The 22,314-nt window shown below is 44.3% G+C and overlaps 1 protein-coding gene across 1 annotated transcript in view; it reads right to left on the bottom strand.

Moving 5' to 3' along the window:
- Positions 1 to 22,314, bottom strand: part of LOC122789953 (fibronectin type-III domain-containing protein 3A-like) — a 1,322,139-nt gene that overhangs the window by 427,785 nt on the left and 872,040 nt on the right. Inside the window, exon 14 of the mRNA XM_044057452.1 lies at positions 5,700 to 5,786. Within this exon, the coding sequence (XP_043913387.1) occupies positions 5,700 to 5,786 (87 nt within the window). The remainder of the gene's footprint in view (positions 1 to 5,699; positions 5,787 to 22,314) is intronic.

The following is a 22,314-nucleotide window of genomic DNA, read 5'->3' as shown; positions in this document are numbered from 1 at the left end:
TTAAGGTGAGAGACAAAAAATATAAGAAATGGAAGAGACGTCGAACTACAACTTTGAAAACTGAAATAAAAAAGAAATATTGACTGACAGAGGTGCCAATTTCATGTCAGACTGGCTGGCTTGTCTGAGGAAGTCCTGTAGTGTGAAGCACATGAAGACCACCCCCTACCATCCCCAGACTAATGGTCTTGTTGAGAGGTTAAACTCTGCAATCAAGTCCATGCTACGGGCATTTGCAGATCAGTTTACGAGGGAGTGAGACAAATATTTACCTCAACTGTTGTTTGCTTCCCGAGAGGTTCCCCCAGAATCCACAGGTGTTTCACCCTTTGAGTTGCTGTATGGTCATAGGGTGAGGGGACCTCTAGATTTAATTCGAGATGAGTGGGAAGGTGAGAGTGAGTCCCACAAGGAGTCTGTTATGGCATATGTCCTAAACCTCAGGACAAGGCTCAAGGAACTCATGGGCTTGGCCTAGGAAAACCTGGCAGAAGCCCAACAACAGAAAAAGGTGTGGTATGACAGGAAAGCTCAAGCTAGACAGTATGCTGTGGGGCAGCAGGTAATGGTTCTCATTCCTGTCATACACAACAAGCTGCAAGCAGCTTGGGAGGGACCCTACAAGGTGATAAGAAAGGTAAGTGATGTTAACTACATGGTGGAACTGCTAGGCAGATGGCAGGGGCACAAATTGTACCATGTTAACATGATGAAACCTTACCATGATAGAGAGGTCCCTGTGCTGAGCATTTGCAGTGGATTGCAGGAGGAGTCTAAGGGAGATCTGGGGACTGATCTCCTCAGTGAGGCTTGGGCTGACACCTCAGTGGAAGGGGTAGCAATGTCCCAGCAGCTATCTCCTACCCAGGTTCGAGAAATCCGAGCAGTGTTGCAGGAATTTGGGGACATGTTCACTGGGAAACCAGGGTGCGCCCACCTGGTGCAGCACCAGGTGGATACAGGACCCCAAAGGCCTATTAGGCAGGCCCCTTATAGAGTGCCTGAGAGAGTCAAACAGACTCTGAGGGAGGAGGTACAGGCGATGTTGGAACTAGGGGTGATTCAAGAGTCCAACAGTCCCTGGATCTCCCCAGTGTTGCTGGTGCCAAAGAAGGATGGCAGCACCAGGTTCTGTGTGCACTACAGGAAATTAAATAGTCACACAGAGTCAGATGCTTACTGCATGCCTAGGACAGATGAGGCCCTAGAGCAGGTGGGTGGGGATAAGTATCTTACTACCATTGATTTTACCAAGGGTGGGTGGGGATAAGTATCTTACAACCATTGATCTTACCAAGGGTTACTGGCAGGTGCCCTTGACTCCCGGTGCTAGCGAGAAGTCAGTCTTTTGACTCCTTTTGGCTTGTATGAGTTCACAAAAATGCCCTTTGGGATGAAGAATGCCCCAGCGACTTTCCACAGGCTAGATCATATCCTAGCAGGAGTAGGAGGGTTTGACCTTGCTTACCTAGATGATATTGCCATCTACAGCCATTCCTGTCCAGAGCACCTTCAACATGTCAGGGAGGTGCTGGGCAGACTACAGAGGACAGGGCTGACCATTAAGCTGTACAAATGTCAGGTCTGTATGGCAGAGGTCTCCTACCTAGGATATAGAGTGCGGAATGGTAACATAAGGTCAGAACCTGCCAAAGTGGAAGCCATTCAGGCATGGCTTGCACCTGTTACCAAAAAGCAAGTGAGGGCATTTTAGGGATAGCAGGGTACTACAGAAAGTTCGTCCCCAATTATAGTAACATAGCTGCTCCCCTCACAGACCTAACAAGTAAGAACAGGCCAGATAAGGTAGTGTAGACCCCAGCATGTAAGCAGGCATTCCAGAAGTTTAAAGAAGCTTTGGGAGGACCCCCTGTGTTAGCCAGTCCAGACTACAGCAAATAATCTGTTGTACAGGTGGATGCTTCAAATTATGGGTGGAGGCTGTACTTAGCCAGATTTCTTCAGATGGGGAAGAGCACCCAGTGGTTTATCTCAGTCACAGGCTCCAACCCAGGGAGGAATGCTATGCAGCTTTAGAAAAGGAATGCCTAGCCATAGTGTGGGCACTGCAGAAGCTTCAGCCTTATCTGTATGAAAGGAAATTCACTGTTATGACAGATCACAACCCCCTAACATGGTTAAACAGAGCCAGCCAGCAAAACACCAAGTTGCTAAGATGGAGCCTAGGGGCGCAAGCATATGATATGTCAGTGCAGTACTGCAGTGGGAGTAGCAATGCCAATGCAGATGGACTCTCAAGACAGGGCATGGGGTGAGGTACACTCACATAGACCTAACTCTCTCAAGTGGCGTTTCTCAAGGGTCACTTGAAAACCTAGCTTGAGTTCTCAGAAGGGGGCGGAAGAAATGTGAAAACTGGTGGAGATGGGTGAAGACTGCCAGCCTAGCCAGAGAGAATTGTGCAGATAATTCTATCATTTGTAAATATTAATGTTGAACTACAAGCTTGTTTTTTTAAATGAAAGAATGTGCTGTGAAATGTTGAACTTAAAACAGTGTGGCAACATTGCCCTCTGCTGTAAAGAAAGCTAAGTTACGCATTTCTTGTTGGTCCTTTCAAATTAAAATTATTTCATGGCTGCCTTTGATGTTTACAAGTCGGCTCCAGTCCGGCTAGATGAAGGCTTCCTGCCTATTGTTTTAAGGCTAAAGTTAATGACCAGAATTTACATGTGGAATGTCCTTTATTACTCTAAGTGTAAAAGGATGTAAATGCAGTTTCTGTCAGCCTGGGAACACCAGGAAAGTGTGAAACGATGTAAGGTTTTATCACAATTGCAGTTTCAATTTAAACAGTGAGAACCAGAGATTAGTAAGCATTTTTGTCTGAACATCCAACCAGCACTCTGCCTGTTGTCTTATGTAAGTTATTTTAGAAATGAGTTTTCTTGTAGATAGCTAGAAGCTCTAAAGATAAGACTAAGTATTTTTCTGTGATGTCAGAACTGTACTACTGATTTATTTTAAGTATTTCTGTGTGATCTCTGAACTCTTGACTAGCACTGACTGTGTAGTAGAAAGTATTGTCTTGTGGTTTTAATTATTTATTATTAAATATTTTAAAACCTTTTAACTGTGGCTGGTTTGTGTACAGATAAATTAAGCTCTAGAGTACACTGCATGTATACCATGATCCTGTATCAGGTCACTCTAATAAGCCTTGAGACTCTTTAGTCATATTACCAACTGGATAATAATATTGCGCAGTAATAACTGGACACCCTTTTAAGGGCCTTTGAGTAGCTGATAATTATTAGCTGGGTGGTGGCAGGGTACTACTGTATAATCTGGGTAAAAGGGGCACAGCTGGAGAACCTGTGCCAGCCTTCCCCAGGAGTGTCTGTGTGGCTGTATAAACTTATCTCAAAGTGTGTGTGTGTGTGTGTGTGTGTGTGTGTGTGTGTGTGTGTGTGTGTGTGTGTGTGCGTGTGTGCATGTGTGTGTGTCACCTACTCGGGCAGGGACACAAAGCACTGGTTGGACAGTGAGGGTGCTGGAGATTTTAGCTTGCCCAGCTAGGCTGAGATCTGGATCCTATAGCTGTGCCAGTCGGGAGTCTTATTGGGGACCTGAGGAGCAAGGGAGCGACCAGCCCCATACTGACTGTGATCTTTGTGTACTCTTAAGGGAAACTGAACTTTATTGTGTGTATTTGTTATCCTTTCCTAATATATGAGACGCCCTCTCTGGTGTTAGTGGTGAGGATTGAGACTCCTTGACTGCTGGGCCAAGGCTTGGGCATCACAGAAAACATGCACTTATTAAACCCATCTTTAAGGGAAAGGGAAGTAGGACAAACCCCGAATCATATAGACCCTTAAGTCTACTTTCATGTTGTGGAAAAATTCTGGAAAAGGTAATACTGGATAAGATGAAACCATATATCAGCATGCATATGTTGAAAATAGATCTATTAACACCTGTAACATGATGTTCTATAACAATATAATAACAACTATGAATGAAAAATTGTGCTGTGATGTGATTTATATAGATGTAACTTCAGCATTTGGCAGGGCCATGCACAAAACACTGATCAATAAATTAGTACAACTAGGTATTGATGCACTGTTGATAAGATGGATAGCTGCATGGCTTACAAATAGGACATCAACTGGACAGGTGAAATCCTTGGTTACAGTCAACGTGTCCCACAGGCTCTGTACTAGGCCCTTACTTGTTTAGATTATATCTTTCAGACCTTACTTTTTCTTCTGAGGTGTTCTGTTCTACAGTCTATATGCTGACGACCTGAAATTGGGTAAACTGATTACAAGTGTTACAGATAAGGCATGTCTGCAAAATAATTTTACTAAATTGACCATTTGGGCACAGGAGAATAATATGTTGTTAAATACATCAAAAACTAAGCATATGAGATTTGGGAGACATAAACTGAAAGGTGAATATTTAATACAGCACACAGTGATTAAAACTGTAGACTCTTTTAAGGACCTGGGTATATGTGTAGATTCAGCTATACATTTTCTAATCATATCAACCAAATGGCTAATAACAGTTATAGAACTATAGGTTGTATAAAAAGATTTATAAAGTCTAGGAAATCAAACATAATGAAGTCATTGTTTGTTAGTTACATTAGACCCAAACTTGAGTATGGAATAACAATATGGAAACCCTACAGGAAAACAAGCATGAATAAACTGGAAAGAGTACAGTGTAAATACACTAAGGGCATCCATGGATGTGAAAATCTAAGTTATTATGAAAGACTAAAATATATGAACTTGTACAGTGTCTTACAAATATTTAAGAGGAGATCTTATTCAGGTATATAGGGCATTCAGGGACAACTACCTCTGGGAATATTTGGGGTAATCAAAAAGTACTAGAGAATCGTCAGATAACCTATGTAGAAGATTCTATAGGCATGAGAGGTGTACTAATTGGTTCTCTGACAAGAGTAGCTGATGCTTGGAACAGACTACCAAATTACATTAAAGCAAGTACTAGTTTAGATATTTTTAAGAACTGCCTGGACATTTATTATGGGAATAAGTGTTTTGGCATATTGGCAAGCTAGATGGGCTTTAATACCTGTGCTTAAAACATCTGTATGTGTGTATGTATGTTATATATATATATATATATATATATATACATATATATATATATATATATATATACACATATACATATACATATATATATATATATATATAGATATATACACACACACACACACACACACACACACACACACACACACACACACACACACACACACACACATATATGTTTTCTGGAATTTGAGGGAGGCTCAGTGACAGAGATAGAGAGCTTAAGCCTCAGAGAAAGTTAAGACTATCAAGAAGTGGACAAGATGCAGTCAGATTCTCATCATACGTATATATACAAAGGGACATACGCAATATGAGACCATGCTTTTTTAAATGTTTTATATATAAAACATCTGGTGCTTTTGGTACAAATGTAACAAATACTGTCAGTCACTTCTAACCAAAGTTTAGTAATGCACACAGAAACGAGCAAACTAGCAAAACAAATGTGTACTGGCAAAATACCGTGGTGGCATCACAGCAGCAAGTCTGTCAATGCTAACAAATGAATTAAGACACTGTGGATAACCTAACAGCAATACAAAAAACATATACACAGCACAGTTTTAAACAAAAGGGTGGAGGTACAATACTTGCCCTGAACTTGTATGAAGTGCTCCTTCTTAGGTTTTTTAAAGTGCATATGCATTCTTCCCCACTGTATTTTGGCTTGAATCCATAACCCTGTCAACATAAGCAATGTTTCTGGCATTATTCCCAGTCTACATGTTTTCATATTAAGAACTTACAAAAAAACACATTTCAGACATCAGTATAATAGCATAACATTATTTCAGATTTTTAATTACGGTAGGTGGGTACAGTTAATTATACAGAAGCACTCTGTGTTCATTTCCTAAGCTCGAGCTATTAATATTCTAAAAAGCAGGAAGGGATGATGTACACTGCAAAATTAAAACAAGAGTTGTGCTTTATCATAACAATAAATCTTTAAAAATCAGGCCCTTCTTCTATAATCAAAAGGACTGTGTGCTGCAGGCATTAGAACCACATCTTCAGATATTGTTATCATCACATACCCAAGATGGTTTGGGTTTCCCAGCTGTCTAGTTCTTTGTTGGTGCACTGTGCTCCAGCCTAACTGGACATGTGAGTCAGGTGCAAAAACAGAAGGCATACCAAAGAAGACATAACAGTACACGCCAGTTCCTGTCATGGGAAACAGTAGGAGAAAGGGAACTGACAAAATGTCATGGACCCAGATGGGAGATGGCAAGGTGAGTAAATGTTACCATGGAGGGCCCAACTTCTTACCCACATACTACTACAGAAACACATCATTTTTTTATCTGCTAGGAAGTAGTCCATCATCAGTAGTGGGTGAACCTAGGGAAGCATTTTACAATCATGGAAGCTCAAAAGGAAGAACATGCCCTGAAAGTTATGGCCAATTTACAATGACTGTTGAAGATACTAAGGTTTGTCCAAGAGCTGCAGGTGCATCAGTCGTTTATGGAAGTGTAGGAAAACCACAAACAGAACACCTGCCCTGAGAGAATGGGCTTTAGCCATGGATGACGGATCCCATCCAGCTGATAAGTAACAGAATCTGGTGCAGTCTGAGGTTCATATGGTCAGTGTGATCTGCACTCCTACAAACCTTTTTTTCTGGAGATCAAAGGAAATGAAAAACTGATAATTTTCCTGAAATGTTTAGTTCTAATGATACAGACTCTCAGAATTCCCTGAATAACCACGCAGTGTCTGTTTTAATAATTATGGAAGAAATATCGGAAGGTTAAAAGCTTGCTTTAAATTGGACTCACTAGTTTGGACATGAAAACTGAAATTAGTGAACAGGATCACCCTGTTCTTGTACAAAGTTAAATAAGCTGGTTTAACTGACAATGTCTGTAGCTCAGAAAGTACAGTTGTGTACACTTACCATAAATGTAGATGTTCGAGTGTATTCACTGTTGCAGTCATTACATTTGGGGTAATCTGCTGGCAGGTTGCCCTCAGTCGGCCTCAATAACAAAGTCTTGGGTCCTGCATCGGTTGCTGTCTCCTCTTCCATGATGTCAGGTCGTCAGGGGTATAAACCATGCAACCAACACCATTTTAATCAGTTTTTCTTGCCCCAGATGTCAGGTGCCCCCCCCCCTAAATGGGGAGCATATATATAAAAACTATAACTATATAAATGCACTTATGAACACATAAAATTTACCTTCAATTAAAAGCAAATACACCACAAAGGCTTTTGAGCATAGTGAAGGAAAGAAAAGGTAAAGAAAGGGGGCTGGTGGGTGGGTAACCCAGACTGCAACAGTGAATACACACATCTACATTTACGGTAAGTGTACACAACTGTACTATGTTCTTCATGTTTCACTGTTGCAGTCATTACATTTGGGTAGAATCCCAAAGCTATGGATGGGAGGATGGAACTAAACAGCATTAGGAGGAGCTATAAGGCCCTGCAGGACTGCAGTGGCAAAGCCTGCCCTGGATTTAGAAAAGAGAGGTAAATGGTAATGTTTTGTGAACGTATGAACCAAGCTCCAAGAAGCAGCTTCTAGAATGTCTCTGGTAGGGACCCCTCTGAGAAAAGATGCTGAAGTAGAGGCAGCCCTGGTGGAATGGGATCTGATCCCCTTGGGCACAGGTTTACCATGGTGCAAGTAGCAGAAATGATTGCAATGGCTTATCAATTTAGAAATAGTCTGTTTTGATAGAGCCTTCCCCTCTGATCCTGCAGCAAATGCCACCAGTAGTTGCTCAGACTTTCTTAGAGATTTTGTCCTGTTTAAGTAGAATCTTAGTTGTCTGTGTACATCCAATGAATGCAGAATCCGCTCCCCCTTGTACTGCAGATTTGGGAAAAAAGTTGGCAGGTGAATGGTCGGGCTAAGAGCCACAATGGATACCACCTTAGGCATAAAAGAAGGATTGGTTCTGAGGGCCACCCTATCCGGGTAAAATATAATGAAAAGTCCACTGCCATGAGAGCCTGCAGTTCTGAAATCCTTCTAGCTGAAGTGACTGCCAAAAGAAAGGCTGGATTCCAAGAAATAAATTTTTATATCCGCAGTAGCTGCTGGTGCAAAAGGAGGTAGGGTGAGTTTTTCTGGCACAAAATGGAGGTCCCATGTAGTAGTTGGCGCTCTCGTAGGAGGCCTTAAATTTTTGGCCCCTCTGAGGTACTGTTTTAGCAGGGGATGAGAAAAGAGGGGAGGCTCTGTGTTGTAATGAGCCGAGATGGCAGAGGCATGGATTTTTATTGAAGAAAAGGATAGGCCCTTGTGAAGCATCTAAGTTAACTATTGCAAAATCTGAGGAATATTGGGCTTTGCTGTGTCTATTCCTTGTGCTTGGTTCCAAGCACAGAATCTCTTCCATTTATCCGCATAAGATTTTCTAGTACTAGGCCTTCTGGCCTCCAGAATGACATCCATCACAAGTTTACTGAGAGATGTGGTTGGTGAAATTAGTTGATTAGCCATGCTGCAAGATTCAGAGTTTGTAGCTGAGTGTGCAGAATTTGATTGCTCTGCTGAGACAATAGGTGAGGTGTCTGAGGCAAGAACCATTGAGGAAGGTGTGACATATTTCTTAGAAGTGGGTTCCAGTGCCGGCGAGGCCAGTCCAGAGCAATTAGAATCCTTTTTGTTTTTTCCTGTCTGACTTTTAGTAAGACCTTGGAGAGTAAAGGCATTGGGGGAAAGGCATAGACTGATAGATTTTTCCAGCTGAAGGATAGAGCATCCACTTTCCATGCTTTTTTTGTGGTGAGTTCTTGTGCAGAATTTGTCCAACCGATAGTTTTGGGGAGAAGCAAATAGATCTTTGTCTGGGCTCCCCCATTTCTGTGTTAACATGCTGAAGATTTGTGGATCCAGTTTCCATTTGTGCGGGTCCATAAGATTTCTGCTTAGGTCATCTGCCAGAGAATTTTGCTTTCCTGGCAGGAATTGAGCTTGAAGATGTATTTGGTAAGTCAAGGCTGTGTTCCACAAGGCCATGGCTAGTCTGCAAAGGGGGTAGGAGTGGATACCCCCCTGCTTGTTTATGTACCACATAACTGTAGTTGTCCTGGATGAAGGAAGTCTTTGAAGGCTGTCAAGGCATTCTGTACAGCTAGTATTTCTTTCTGGTTGATATGTAGATGCATTTGGTTTGGGCTCCATTTGTCCTGAATGCATCTCCCTGCCAGATGGGCCCCCCAAGCATAGTCTGATGCATCTGTAGTCAGGGTTTGGGTGGCAGGGAGTAGAATGAATAACAGTCCCTTGTTTTGGTGGCATGCCTCTGCCCACCAAAGAAACTCCTGTTGTAGGCAGGGAATGAGAGGAATCATTGTTTCCAGGCTGTGACAATGTTGACTCCATAAGCTTTTTAGGTACCATTGAAGTTTCCTCATATGCAGTCTCGCATATGGAATTAATATAATGCAGGATGCCATGAACCCCAAAGCCTGCAGAATTTGTCTTGCAGATAGCTGGGTTTTTGTTGCCACTTGTTTGAAGTATGTTGTCAATTGAATTTGTTTGTCTGGCGTGAGGTAAGCCATCTGGGCAGTTGTATTCAAGCTTGCACCCAGGAATATAATTATTTCAGAGGGCACCAGTTGTGATTTATTTTCGTTTATGGTGTACCCTAGGCATGCTAGAAGCCTTTTTACAAATGCGAGATGTTGAAGAAGAGTGTCCTTTCCTCTGCCTGAATGAGACAATCGTCCAGATATGGATAAATTTGAATGTTTCTTTGTCTGCAAAATGCAATTACTGGTGCCAGGCACTCTGTAAAGACCCTGGGCGCAGTAGATAAGCCAAAGGGCAGTGCAAAGAATTGGTAATGCGAAAAGCCTGCTTTAAAGTGGAGGTATCTTTTGCAAGATTCCCTTATTGGGATATGCAGGTATGCCTCTTTTAAGTCTAGAGTTACCAACCAGGCATTCTTGCCTAGCATAGGTAGTAACTGTTGTAAAGTCAATATTTTGAATTTTGGAATGTCCAGGAACGTATTTAGAATTGATAAGTCCAGAATTGGATGCCATGTTTTGTCTTTTCTGGGTACCAGGAAAAGTCTTGAATAAAATCCTTGTCTTTTTTCCTTTTCTGGCACTGGTTGAATCGCCCCCATATCCATGAGGAACATGACTTGTTTCTGGGCCTTTGCCCACTGGTTTGGTGGCAGATCTGGCCATCCGTTTGGAATTGGCAACATGTGGAAATTAAATCTGTACCCCTGGGCTACTATGTTTAATACCCACTTGTCCTGGGTAATTAAATGCCAATTTTGAGCATAAGTGCTAGTTTTCCCCCCAAGGGGGGCTGCCAAAAAGATAAGTGCTTGGAGATGGCAGAGGAAAGTCATTGAGACTGCTTACTGTAGGGTTGTGCTTTGTTATCTCCTGATTTGGAGGTGGAGGCACCCTATTCCTTTGACCTGTAAGATCCTTGTGATTGAAATCTGGAGCCTTTGGAGTGTCTGGGTTTGCCCTGAATGGCTCTGTTGGACACAGGAAAGGACCAATTCTTAGTAGGCCAGTGTCTACTGAACCTGGGTGGCTGCACTTGCAAGAAATCTTTTACAGTTTGCATAGATTTAGCTTTGTCTTCCATTTTCTTTAAAACTTCTTCTGCTTTATTACCTAACAGACTGTCCTGCTGTAAAGGGGCATCCAACAATTTAGCTTTAACATGATCAGGCAGACTTTGCTCCTTGAGCCAGGCATGCCTTCTTGTCATGGATCCAGTTACGGCAGCCCTGCAAAAGGCCTCCAAGGAATCAAAACCACATTGCAAAGTATGCTTTCCAATCTGTTCAGCTGAATGCAATAAATTCTGTAACTCTTTATTTTCCACACAATCAGAAATCAACAAAACTTTCTGTTTCAGTAAGCCCATAACATGCTGTTGATATTTAAGCATATGAAACTGGCAGTTTAAAGCCCTGATTGCCAAGGTTGCAGACGTATAAACCTTCTTTCCCCATCTATCCAGCGCCCTGGAATCTCTATCAGAAGGGGTAGGATTTTTGGCTGTAGAAGCCTTAACACCCTTGGGACCCTGAGAAATAGTTTCAGCGTCAGCAGCAGGATTTTTGAAAATATATTTTTGGGAGTCAGGAACCCTGTAATATCTGTCTGGCTTACTAGGAGCCGGAGGTAGGGAATCAGGAGCCATGCTTGATTCCAAAAACACATAATCAACAATGTCTAATACAGGAGGTATTGCCAAAGGCCTATGCTGAGGAAGAAGAAGAAAATCCCTAAGCCTCTTTTTAAATTCTGAGAAGTCCTGACACTCCCAGTGAAAATGTTCCCTTAAAGTACGCAAAGTCTCTCCAAAAGAGTAATCCTCAGGAGGAGAAGCAGAAGGAATGGATTCTTCTGCATCAGAGTCCTCATAAGGTGAAACAGAAAATTCCTGATCAGAAGAAATGGAAAATGATCTGAAGATTCATAATCAGTGCCTTGCCTAGGCCTCTTAGGACGGGGGGGGGGGGGGGGGGGGTTGGGAACCCCTGATCAGAGTAATTAAATCCTCAGCCATTTTGATCATTTGTTTTTTAGGCATAGGGGCCTGAGCACGTGCCTCATGCGTTGGTTGTTTTAAACATAGAAGTTGATTTTGGCCTTGGTTTTGAAGATAGCATTGGTTTAATATACAAATATTGAGGCCTGAAAACACCCTCAGAAGCCGGTGCCTGCTCAGCGACTCTGGACCCATCCAAGGGAGAGACATCCATGGGTTCAATACTTGCAGAATCTCGCGGCATACCAGACTCTGAATGGGTCTTGGTAGAGGCCTGCGACTCAAAAGTAGCAGGCATCAGGGGCTGCGAAAGCGCCTCACTGAGTACCGGCGACTGGCTTAGGAGAAGCTGCGTCGTCGGTTTTGGACCTCGACGGTCTGTCTCTGTCTTTTTCCTTGCGTTTTTTGTTAACTCCGGTAGTCGGATTGCTAACCGATGACATTTCAGGATAGTTAAATCTTGAACCAAAATATTTAGAAGCAAAAATATACCGACGCTTAACAGTGCGTTGGTTAAATTTAGCACAAAACCGACAGCAAGGCACGTTGTGATCAGGGCCTAGGAAAGGAATACAATACAAATGAAAATCCTTATGAGGTATTTGCTTCCCACAAGTAATGCAACTGTTAACTTTTACTGACATTGGTAAGGAGCAAGAAAAAGTTTCCCCAACGGGGTACTTAGCTTTAGTTTGAAGACTTTGGTTCTGAAACTCGAAAATGAAAATTTCAGGAGTCGGCCGACCGGAACTTGCGAACTGCTTCTGCTTCAGGCACTGTGCGACAAGAAAGACTGATTAAAATGGCGTCTGCTGCATGTTTTATACCCCTGTTGACCTGACATCATGGAAGAGGAGACAGCAACCGACACAGGACCCAAGACTTTGTTATTCAGGCCGACTGAGGGCAACCTGCCAGCAAATTACCCCAAATGTAATGACTGCAACAGTGAGACAAGAAGAACATTTAGCATTTCTGTGGCGGATGTTGTCACTCCAGGACTGACGTCAGGTCGTCAGGGGTATAAAAATAGGCAGCCGATGGCATTACATCAGTTTTTCTTGCCCCAAATGTCAGGAGCCCCCCAAATAGGGAGCTAAGTTATGGTGGTGAAAACACCACCAGTAAAAAGTAAATACCAATACCAATACCTCTACTAAAAGGGGTGATAATAGCCATAGAGAGGAGAGAGAGAGAAACCAGGGAGCTGGAGGGCGGGAAACCAGGACTTCAACAGTGAATACACTCTAATATCTACATTTATGGTAAGTGTACACAACTGTACTATGTTCTTCATGTTTCACTGTTGCAGTCATCACACTTGAGTGGATTCCCAAAGCTGACGAAGGGTGGAGGCAGTCAAGAAGAGTTAGGGATGGCTAGTATGCCTTGCAGGACTGCTGATGCAAAATCTGCCCTGGATATGGAAAAGATAGGCAGGTGGTAATGCTTGGTGTAGGTGTGTAGGGACTCCCCTGAGAAATGCTGTAGAGGTAGAAGTTGCCCTATTGGAATGTGTTCTGACCCCGTGAGGGGTTGGTTTCCCATGGTGCTTGTAGCAGAAATGGATGCAGTGTGCTATCCATTTGGAAACTTTTTGTTTTGAAATGGTCTTGCCCTCTGCCTCTGTTGCAAAGCTGACTAGTAACTGGTCAGATTTTCTGAAGGGCTTAGTCCTATCAAGGTAGAATCTGAGCTGTCTGTGCACGTCCAAGGTGTGCAGGATTCTTTCCCCTTTATTCTGAGAATTAGCGAGGAAAGTTGCCAAATCGATGGATTGGTTTAGAGCCACGCTGTACACTACTTTAGGCATAAAGGAAGGGTTAGTCCTGAGGGAAACCCTGTCAGCATGGAACATAATGAAGGGTTCCACAGGCATAAGTGCTTGTAGCTCAGACACTCTTCTAGCAGAAGTGATGGCCAGAAGCAAGGCTGTTTTCCAAGAGAGGAATTTTAACTCTGCTGAGGCTGCTGGTTCAAAGGGATGAAGTGTGAGTTTTTCCAGTACAAAGTTAAGGTCCCAAGCAGCGGTGGGTGCTCTCCAAGGCGGCCTTAAGTTGTTTGCCCTCTCAGGAACTGTTTGATAAGAGGGTGCGAGAAGAGAGGTGGCTCCGTGTTGTAAAGAGCAGAAATGGCTGAGGCATATATCTTAATAAAGGAGAAGTACAGGCCTCTGTGGAGTAGATCTGCTAAGTAATCCAGGATTAGAGGCAGAGAGGGCAGAGTTGTGTCCTCTCCTTTAGATTGAATCCAGGAGCAGTACCTTTTCCACTTATCAGCATAGGATTTTCTTGTACTGTGTCTTCTGGCTTCAAGAATGATGTCCAGCATCTGTTTGCTTAGGGTTGCTGGGGGAGAATTCAAGGAATAAGCCAGGCTGCAAGATTTAGAGTTTGCAATTGTGGATGCAAAATCTGTCCCTCCTGCTAAGACAGCAGGGGTTCGGTTGTGTTGTAGGTGCCAGGGTGGCACCGGTGACAGGCTGCGCAAGGGTGGGTACCAGTGCTGGCGTGGCCAGTCCGGGGAAATCAGAATTGTCTTTGGTCTGTCCTGTCTTATCTTGAGTAATACTCTTGAGAGAAGAGGCAAAGGGGGAAAGGCACAGATTGAGAGATTTACCCACTGAAAAGAAAGGGCATCCACTTTCCAGGCCCTGCAGTGAGGGTTCCTGGTGCAGAATTTGCTGAGCTGGTAGTTGTAGGGGGTGGCAAGGAGATCCACCTCTGGGGTCCCCCATTTCTGAATCAGAAGGTTGAAGGTGCTGGGCTCCAATTGCCACTTGTGTGGGTCTAGGAGATTTCTGCTTGTCGTCTGCCAGTGAGTTTTGTTTGCCTGGCTGGAACTGAGCTTGCAGATGGACTTACATGTCCAAAGCCGTGTTTCACAGGGCCATGGCTAACCTGCAGAGTGGGTAAGAGTGAGTTCCACCCTGCTTGTTGATGTACCACATAACTGTGGTGTTGTTTGTTGTTATTAGAAGTTGTCCTGCAAAGAGGAGGGATCTGAAAGCTGTTAGGGCATTCTGCACAGCTAGCATCTCTTTTTGGTTGATATGCAGATGAATTTGACTTGGGCTCTAGTGGCCCTGAATGCATTTGCTATCCATGTGTGCTTCCCAGGCATAGTTTGATACATCTGTGGTTAGGGTCTGGGTGGCATGGGGTTGAGAAAAAGGCAGTCTCTTGTTGTGGTTGCATGCTTCTGACAACCAAAGGAACTCTATCCTTAGACAGGGTATGATAAGAATGACTGTTTCCAGGTCCTGCGACTGTTGGCACCAAAGACTTTTTAAGTACCACTGAAGTTTCCTCATATGCAGTCTTGCATATGGAATTAGCAGTATACATGAGGCCATGAACCTTAAGTCCTGCATTATTTTTCTTGCGGATATCTGGGTTATGGTGGCCATTTGTTTGAAGTAGGCTGTCAGATTGACGTACAAGGCCATGTCCAACCCAGAACTGATGGACATGCTCCACCTAAAGAAAAATAAATCCCCAAGAGCTACATGCTCTAGGGATCTAAACCTCACCACAATGATAAACAGGATGTGCTGGAGGGATAGATTCCTGTCCCAGAGACTCCCCATGCTTAGGAACAGGATTCCAGTCTACATTAGGCAGAGCCCCTCACTAACACTCTTCAAGATAAACCATGACGAGTGGATGGGAAACAGAAAATTTACTCCGGGGATCACTGCAGTGGTTCTGCTGGACAGAGCCACAAGGAACTAATGGCTCTGCTGAACAGAGGCACAGGGAACTAATCTAAGGGGGTGGCGAAAGCCAACACATTCTGGCAAGGCTTATAGATGCTCTTGGGCAGATAGCCTAGTACTTACCTATGAACCTATAAGATAGACTTGTTTTTCTGAAGTGAGGAATGCCATCTGGGATGTTGTGTCCAAGATTGCTCCCAGGAATACAATCTATTGACTGGGTACCAGTTTTGATTTCTTTTCGTTGATGGTGTACCCCAAGGAAGCGAGAAGGTTTTTCACAAATGTCAGGTGCTGCAACAGCAATTCCTGACTGTCCGCCTGAATCAGACAGTCGTCCAAGTATGGGTAAATTTGGATGGATATTTATCTGCCTGCAGTAAGCAATGGCTGGAGCCAGGCATTTTGTGAATGCTCTGGGCGCAGTGGATAAGCTAAAGGGAAGTGCAAAGAACTGATAATGCATAGATCCGGCCCTGAAACATAGATACTTCCTGCATAAGGATGTGCAGCTTTGCTTCTTTTAAGTCTAGGGTGACTAACCAGGCAACTTGGCTAGCAAAGGTAGAAGCTGTTGCAGGGTAAGCATTCTGAATTTTGGTACCACCAGGAAGGTGTTGAAAATTGAAAGATCCAGGATTGGGTGCCAAGAGCCCTCTTTTCTGGGTACCAGGAAGAGTCTGGAATAGAATCCTTGACCTATCTGTTCTACTGGATCCGGCTGAATAGCTCTGATGGAGAGCAGGGAAAGAACTTGACTTTGAGCCTCTGCCCACTGGTTTGGAGGAAGGTCTGGGAACCCTCTTGTGGTTGGCAGTGAGTGGAAGTAAAATTTGTACCCCCTGGAATACAATGATGAGGACCCATCAGTCTTGTGTGATGGACGTTCAGTTTTTGCATGAAGGGCAAGTTTTCCTCCTAGGGGCATCAGCAATTGGGCAGGGATGGGGAGTGGAGTAGAGAAGTCATTGTGAGTTCTTTCCATAAGGAGGTGGCTTACCACTCCCTGCTTTGGGGGTGGGGGCACTCCATTGCTTACATCTCTGCATACCCTGAGACAGTAGTCTGTGTGGTCTGTTTCCCCTGGGTCTGGCTTGAGATGGCCTGGAGGGGGCTGGAAAGGACCAGTGTTTGGAAGGGCAATGCCTACTGAATCTAAGGGGTTGCACTTGTAAGAATTCTTTAACAGTCTGCATAGACAGCTTTTTCTTCCATCTTTTTAAGAACCTCTTCTGCTTTGGTGCCAAACAAACTGTCCTTGTTCAAAGGAGCGTCTAGTAACTTTAATTTGACATGGTCTGGCAAAGTCTGCTCCTTGAGCCAAGCATGTCTTCTCAGTACAGAACCAGTGACTGCTGCCTGGCAAGATGCTTCTAGGGCGTCAAAGCCACACTGCAAAGTATGCTTGCTGACTTGGCTTGCAGAGTGCATAAGCTCCTGCAATTCTTTATTTTCTGCACAGTCTGTAAAGGTAGCCACACTTTGTTTAATAAGTTCCATAATATGTTGCTGGTACTTCAGCATGTGAAACTAACAATTCAATGCCCTAATAGCAAGAGTTGCAGAAGTATATAATTTCTTACCCCATCTGTCCAAAGCTCTGGAATCCCTGTCCGAAGGGGTGGGATTCTTAGCTGTAGTTGCCTTGATACCTTTAGGCCCCTGGGAAATTACCTCTGGGACAGCAGCAGGATTCTTGAAAAGAAATGTATGAGTGTCAGATACTCTGTAGTACCTGTCTGGTTTCTTAGGGGCAGGAGGTAAAGTATCAGGAGTAAGACTGGATTCCATAAAAACATCATCAACAACTTCCAGGACAGGGGTATTGCTAAAGGCCTGTGCTGTGGCAAATCTAGGAATTCTCTGAGTCTCTTTTTGGACTGAGGATAGTCTTGGCATTCCCAGTGGAAATGCTCTCTTAAAGTACATACAGTTTCACCAAAAGAAAAATCCTTTGGAGGGGAGGCAGAGGGAATGGATTCCTCTGCATCTGAATTCTCATAAGCAGATAAGGGCATGTCTTCAAAATCAGATACCTCAGAGTCACCGGACTCCTGGTCTGTTGAAGCTGCAGGGGACTGGTCTCATTTCCTCTTAGCAGGGGAAGGCTGACTTCTCTTAATAAGGGTAATAAGGTATTCTACCATTCTAAGCATTTGTCATTGTGGCATGGGGGTAGGTGCATGCTCTTTGGTTGTCAGTTTTCTAGGCGTAGGTCGTACTCTAGGCCTAAGAAACTCGGTAGTTTTAGATAAAAAAGAAGTCGCCAGTTTGAGTCTAACATCAGTTGAACAAAGAACTGCCTCAGAAGCCGGTGCCTGCACAGCGGCTCCAGACCCATCCAAGGTAGAGACATCCGCAGGCTCCATAGTCGAAGAAGAGTCTCGCAGCATACCGGACTCAGAATGGGTCTTGGTAGAGGCCTGCAAATCCAATGAAGTGGGCATCAGGGGCTGCAAAAGTGCCTCACTGAGTACCGGCGAACTGGCGACTAGATTAACGGAAGCATGGGCGGCAGCTTTGGACCTATGTGGATGTCCTTCAAGGATGCATCTGCAGTCCTAACAAATGGGTTGTCCTGTCGTCAGGCAGCCCTTCGGTCGGCCGGATTCCAAAGTCTGGGTCTGGCCTCGGCTGGTGTCGCACTTCACCCGACGTCATCTCTGCTGGTCTTCGGGTATAAAGGCATCAGCCAACGCCATTTTCCTCAGTCTTTCTTGCCGCGTGGCGCCCGAAGCAGAAGCTGTTCACAAGTGCCAGTCGGTCAGATCCAGAGATTAATACTACCGAATACAACTTCGAAGACTTCTAAAAGCTAAGTACCCCGTTGGGGACTCTTTCTTGCCTCAGCCGATGTCAGAAAAAGTAAATAACTGTTTACCTTGTGGGAAACAAATACCTCATAAAGATTTCCACTCTTACTGCTTACCTTGTTTAGGCCCAGACCACGACGTAGCAGCTTGTTTAGCCTGTGCTTCCTTCAACCGACGAACGCTTAGGCGTCGGTCGGAGTTTGCTGAAGAGTTTTTCGGCTCAGACTTTGCGTACATTATGCCGTCGGATCCTCCGACTTCCCAAATTGTTAAGAAACGCAAAGAAAAGGACCGACACTCGCGGTCCGCGGTTTCGGCCGAAACCATGGTGAAGCAAACCGCGAGTGTCTCGGTTTCGGCCGAAACCGAGCAAACGGTTCAATCTACAGCCGAATCCATGCCTACTACCGAGGCCCCTTCTACCCTAGCTGAATCGGCCTCTGAAATTTTGCCTTCTAATGTGGTTTCTCTAGAGATATCGGACACCATCCCTTTGGATGTCTCTACCCCAGCACGTGGTGCTGCTAGGCCTCCTGCAGCCATGTCTATAAAGGCCTTTGCCAGGGCTAAAGCAGCCAAAACTGCTAAATCGGTGCCTGTTAAGCCCCCCTCTCTCAGGCCCAGCTCCAGTTCACAAATGCTTACTCTGGTAGAGGATCTCATCTCTCTAATAAGGGGATCCCAATCTCACCCAGACAAGGCCTCACAACCACCGGAAAAGAGACCTAGAGCAGAGCCCCCTGAGCCAGGCTCCTCAGATGACTCTTCTGATGACTCAGACATTACAGACCATCCAGAGGCTCCTCTTTCTACTTATGAAGATTCTGATGCTGAAGAATCTATTCCTTCTGCCTCTCCACCAGAGGAATTTTCCTTTGGGGAAACCTTACATGCCATGCGAGAGCAATTCCAATGGCAGGGACAAGATTTCTCAGATTCAAGAAAAAGGCTTAGGACCTTTTTACACTTACCACAACATAGGCCCTTAGCAATACCTCCAGTTCTTCCTGTTGTGGATGATGCATTTAATGATGTTTGCACTGCTCCTGATACTTTACCTCCAGCCCCTGCTAAGCCCGACAGGTTCTACAGGGTACCGGACACTCATCACCACTTATACAAGGCTCCTTTGCAGATCCGAGACTATCTCCCAGGGGCCTAAGGCAGTTGCTTGACCTCAGCTAAAACCCTCTCCTTCTGATAGGGAATCCAGGTCCTTAGAGATGGGGTAAAAGTTTACACCTCCGCTACTCTCTCAGCTAGAGCTTTGAACTGTCAGTTTCATATGATCCAATACCAAGAGTTTATGCTTGATCAGTTAACTAAGAAACTGTCCTCTGATGATTCCTTAGATAAAAAATATGTTCTAGAAATGGTGAATAACATTCAGCAGGTTAGTAACCATTCTTTAAAATGTGGCTATGATGCACTGGAGGCTTCATTTAGATCAGCCATGACTGGCACAGTTATAAGAAGGCATGCATGGTTGAAAGAGCAGGTCTTGCCGGATCATGTTAAAGCAAAGCTATTAGATGCTCCTATGGACAAGGTCAGTCTATTTGGTTCTCCTGCCCAACAAGTAATGAAGAAAATGGAAGAGAAGGCAAAATCTGTACAAACAGTTAAAGATTTCTTACAGGTACAGCCCCAAGGTTCAGCAGGAACTGGCCTTCCAAAAATTGGTCCTTTCCAGACTCCTCTAAATATCAGAGAGGCAGGAATAGACGTTCCAGAGGCAGAAATCAATCCAGAGGAGGTGCCTACAGGGGACGCCAGTGGCAAGGCAATAACCAACGAGGCACAGATACAACCACTGCCACTGCAACAGGACAATCACAGTGACTTGGCTCTAACACCGCCTACCAGGGAACAAATGGTAGCACCCTTAGGCGGAAAGTTAACCTTATTTTCAAAAAACTGGCACTATATCACAAGAGACAACTGGATTTTGCAAACTATAGACCAAGGCTACAGGTTTCATTTCCACACCTTACCAGCAAAAAGAGGAATGCCAAACCTGCCACCAAATCAAAAGTCAGAAGCCCTAAAACAAATAGCTCAATTAACAAAGATGAGAGCTGTAGAAAGGGTACCACCTACAGAACAGGGCAAGGGATTTTACTCCAGACTATTCCTAGTACCAAGAAAAGACAACAGTTGGAGACCTATTCTTGACCTGTCTGCTTTAAACACATTCATCATCGTTCCAAAATTCAAAATGCTGACCCTACACCAACTTCTTCCCATGCTGGGCAAGGAGTATTGGCTGGTAACTCTAGATCTCAAGGAGGCATACCTGCACGTCCCCATACGACCAATTTGCAGAAGATACCTCAGATTTCTTGCAGGATCAGAGCATTATCAATTCTCAGCATTGCCCTTTGGCTTATCTACTGCACCCAGAGTGTTCACGAAATGCCTGGCATCAGTAATCGCTCATTGCAGGCTTCAGGGAATCCAAATTTATCCATACCTGGACGACTGCCTGATACAAGCGGACAACAAAAGCAAGCTGACACAAGACTTACAAAGAGTCCTTTGCTTACTACAAGCCCTGGGATACACAGTCAATCTAAAAAAGTCAAAACTGGTACCATCCCAGACAATAACATTCTTGGGAGCAGAATTGGACACAGTAAAACAGATGGCATTCCTAACTGCAGAAAAACAAGAACAACTTCCTCTGTACTTCTTGGCACTAGCAAAGCAGAACATACTAACAGCAAGGAAAGTACTGCAGGCCTTGGGTTTCATGGCATCCTGCATAATCTTGGTCCCTCATGCCAGACTACATATGAGAAAGCTACAGTGGTACCTAAAGAATTTATGGTCTCAACACAAGCACAGCTTAGAAACCGAAATACCACTAATCCCATGCCTGAAACAAGAGTTCCTATGGTGGGCTCAGACATGCCAGGCAAACCCAGGCTTGTCCTTCCACAACATTCAAGCAAGCCAAACCATCACAACGGACGCCTCAGACCTCGGTTGGGGGGCACACATGCTGGACAAGTGCATTCAAGGCTTATGGACTCCAGAACAACTACACCTGCACATAAATCAAAAAGAAATGCTGGCAGTAAAACTAGCAATCCAGAATTTCAGACCATTCCTCAAAGAGGGCCAATTGATGATAAGGACAGACAACACCACAGTCATGTGGTACATCAACAAACAGGGAGGCACGCATTCATACCCCCTATGCCAAATGACTCTGGACATGTGGAATATGGCTCTGAGCTACAACATTCAATTACAGGCAATATTTGTACCGGGAAAAGAAAACATCCTAGCAGACATGTTAAGCAGAACTACCTCGGATGCTCACGAATGGATGCTACACCCGGACATCTTCAAAGCCATCACAAAGAAATGGGGAATGCCACAAATAGACCTATTTGCATCCCCACTCAATCACCAGCTCAACAAATTCTGCACAAGGACATACCACCCTCTTGCTTGGAAGGTGGACTCTCTATCCTTCAATTGGAAAGGCCTGACAGCATATGCATTTCTACCCCTTCCTTTGATCCACAAGGTACTACTGAAAATCAAAGAGGAACGTCCAAGGATAATTCTGATAGCTCCAAATTGGCCAAGACAACATTGGTATCCATTACTGAGGAGCATGTCCCGGGGGGGAACGTGGACTCTACCCCTGATTCCTTTGATGTTGACTCAGAGCAACTACAACATCTTGCATCCAAACCTGAAAACTCTGCAACTCACTGCCTGGAACATTACATAAGAGCATCCAACCCAGATTTATCCCAAAGGGTTAAAGACATTATCCTTGAGGCCCGCAGACCTTCTACTAGAAGGAACTATGCAGGAAAATGGAAAAGGTTTGTCATTTGGAGTACGGAAAGAGGGAAAGATGTGTCAAAGGTAGATATTGCCAACATCCTGGAGTATTTGGCAGAGCTCCTACATACTGGCCTGTCCTATTCCTCCATCAAGATACATGCATCAGCTATTTCTGCAGAATACAGCCTCGATCCCCCTGTCTTCTCGCATCCTCTACTCAGGCAGTTCCTCAGAGGAATTAAGAATGTAAAACCTCCTAGGAAACCAACATTACCAGCATGGGACTTGAATTTTGTGCTAGAAAAATTGACACTCCCTCCATTCGAACCAGCAGCAACAGCAGATCTTCAACACCTATCCTGGAAAACTGC

The sequence above is a fragment of the Protopterus annectens genome, chromosome 15.part0 (assembly GCF_019279795.1).
Source record: "Protopterus annectens isolate FY-2018-M chromosome 15.part0, PAN1.0, whole genome shotgun sequence".
Lineage (NCBI taxonomy): Eukaryota > Metazoa > Chordata > Ceratodontiformes > Protopteridae > Protopterus > Protopterus annectens.
The sequence above is the reverse complement of the archived record's forward strand: the minus strand, read 5'-3'. Positions and strand labels throughout refer to the sequence as shown.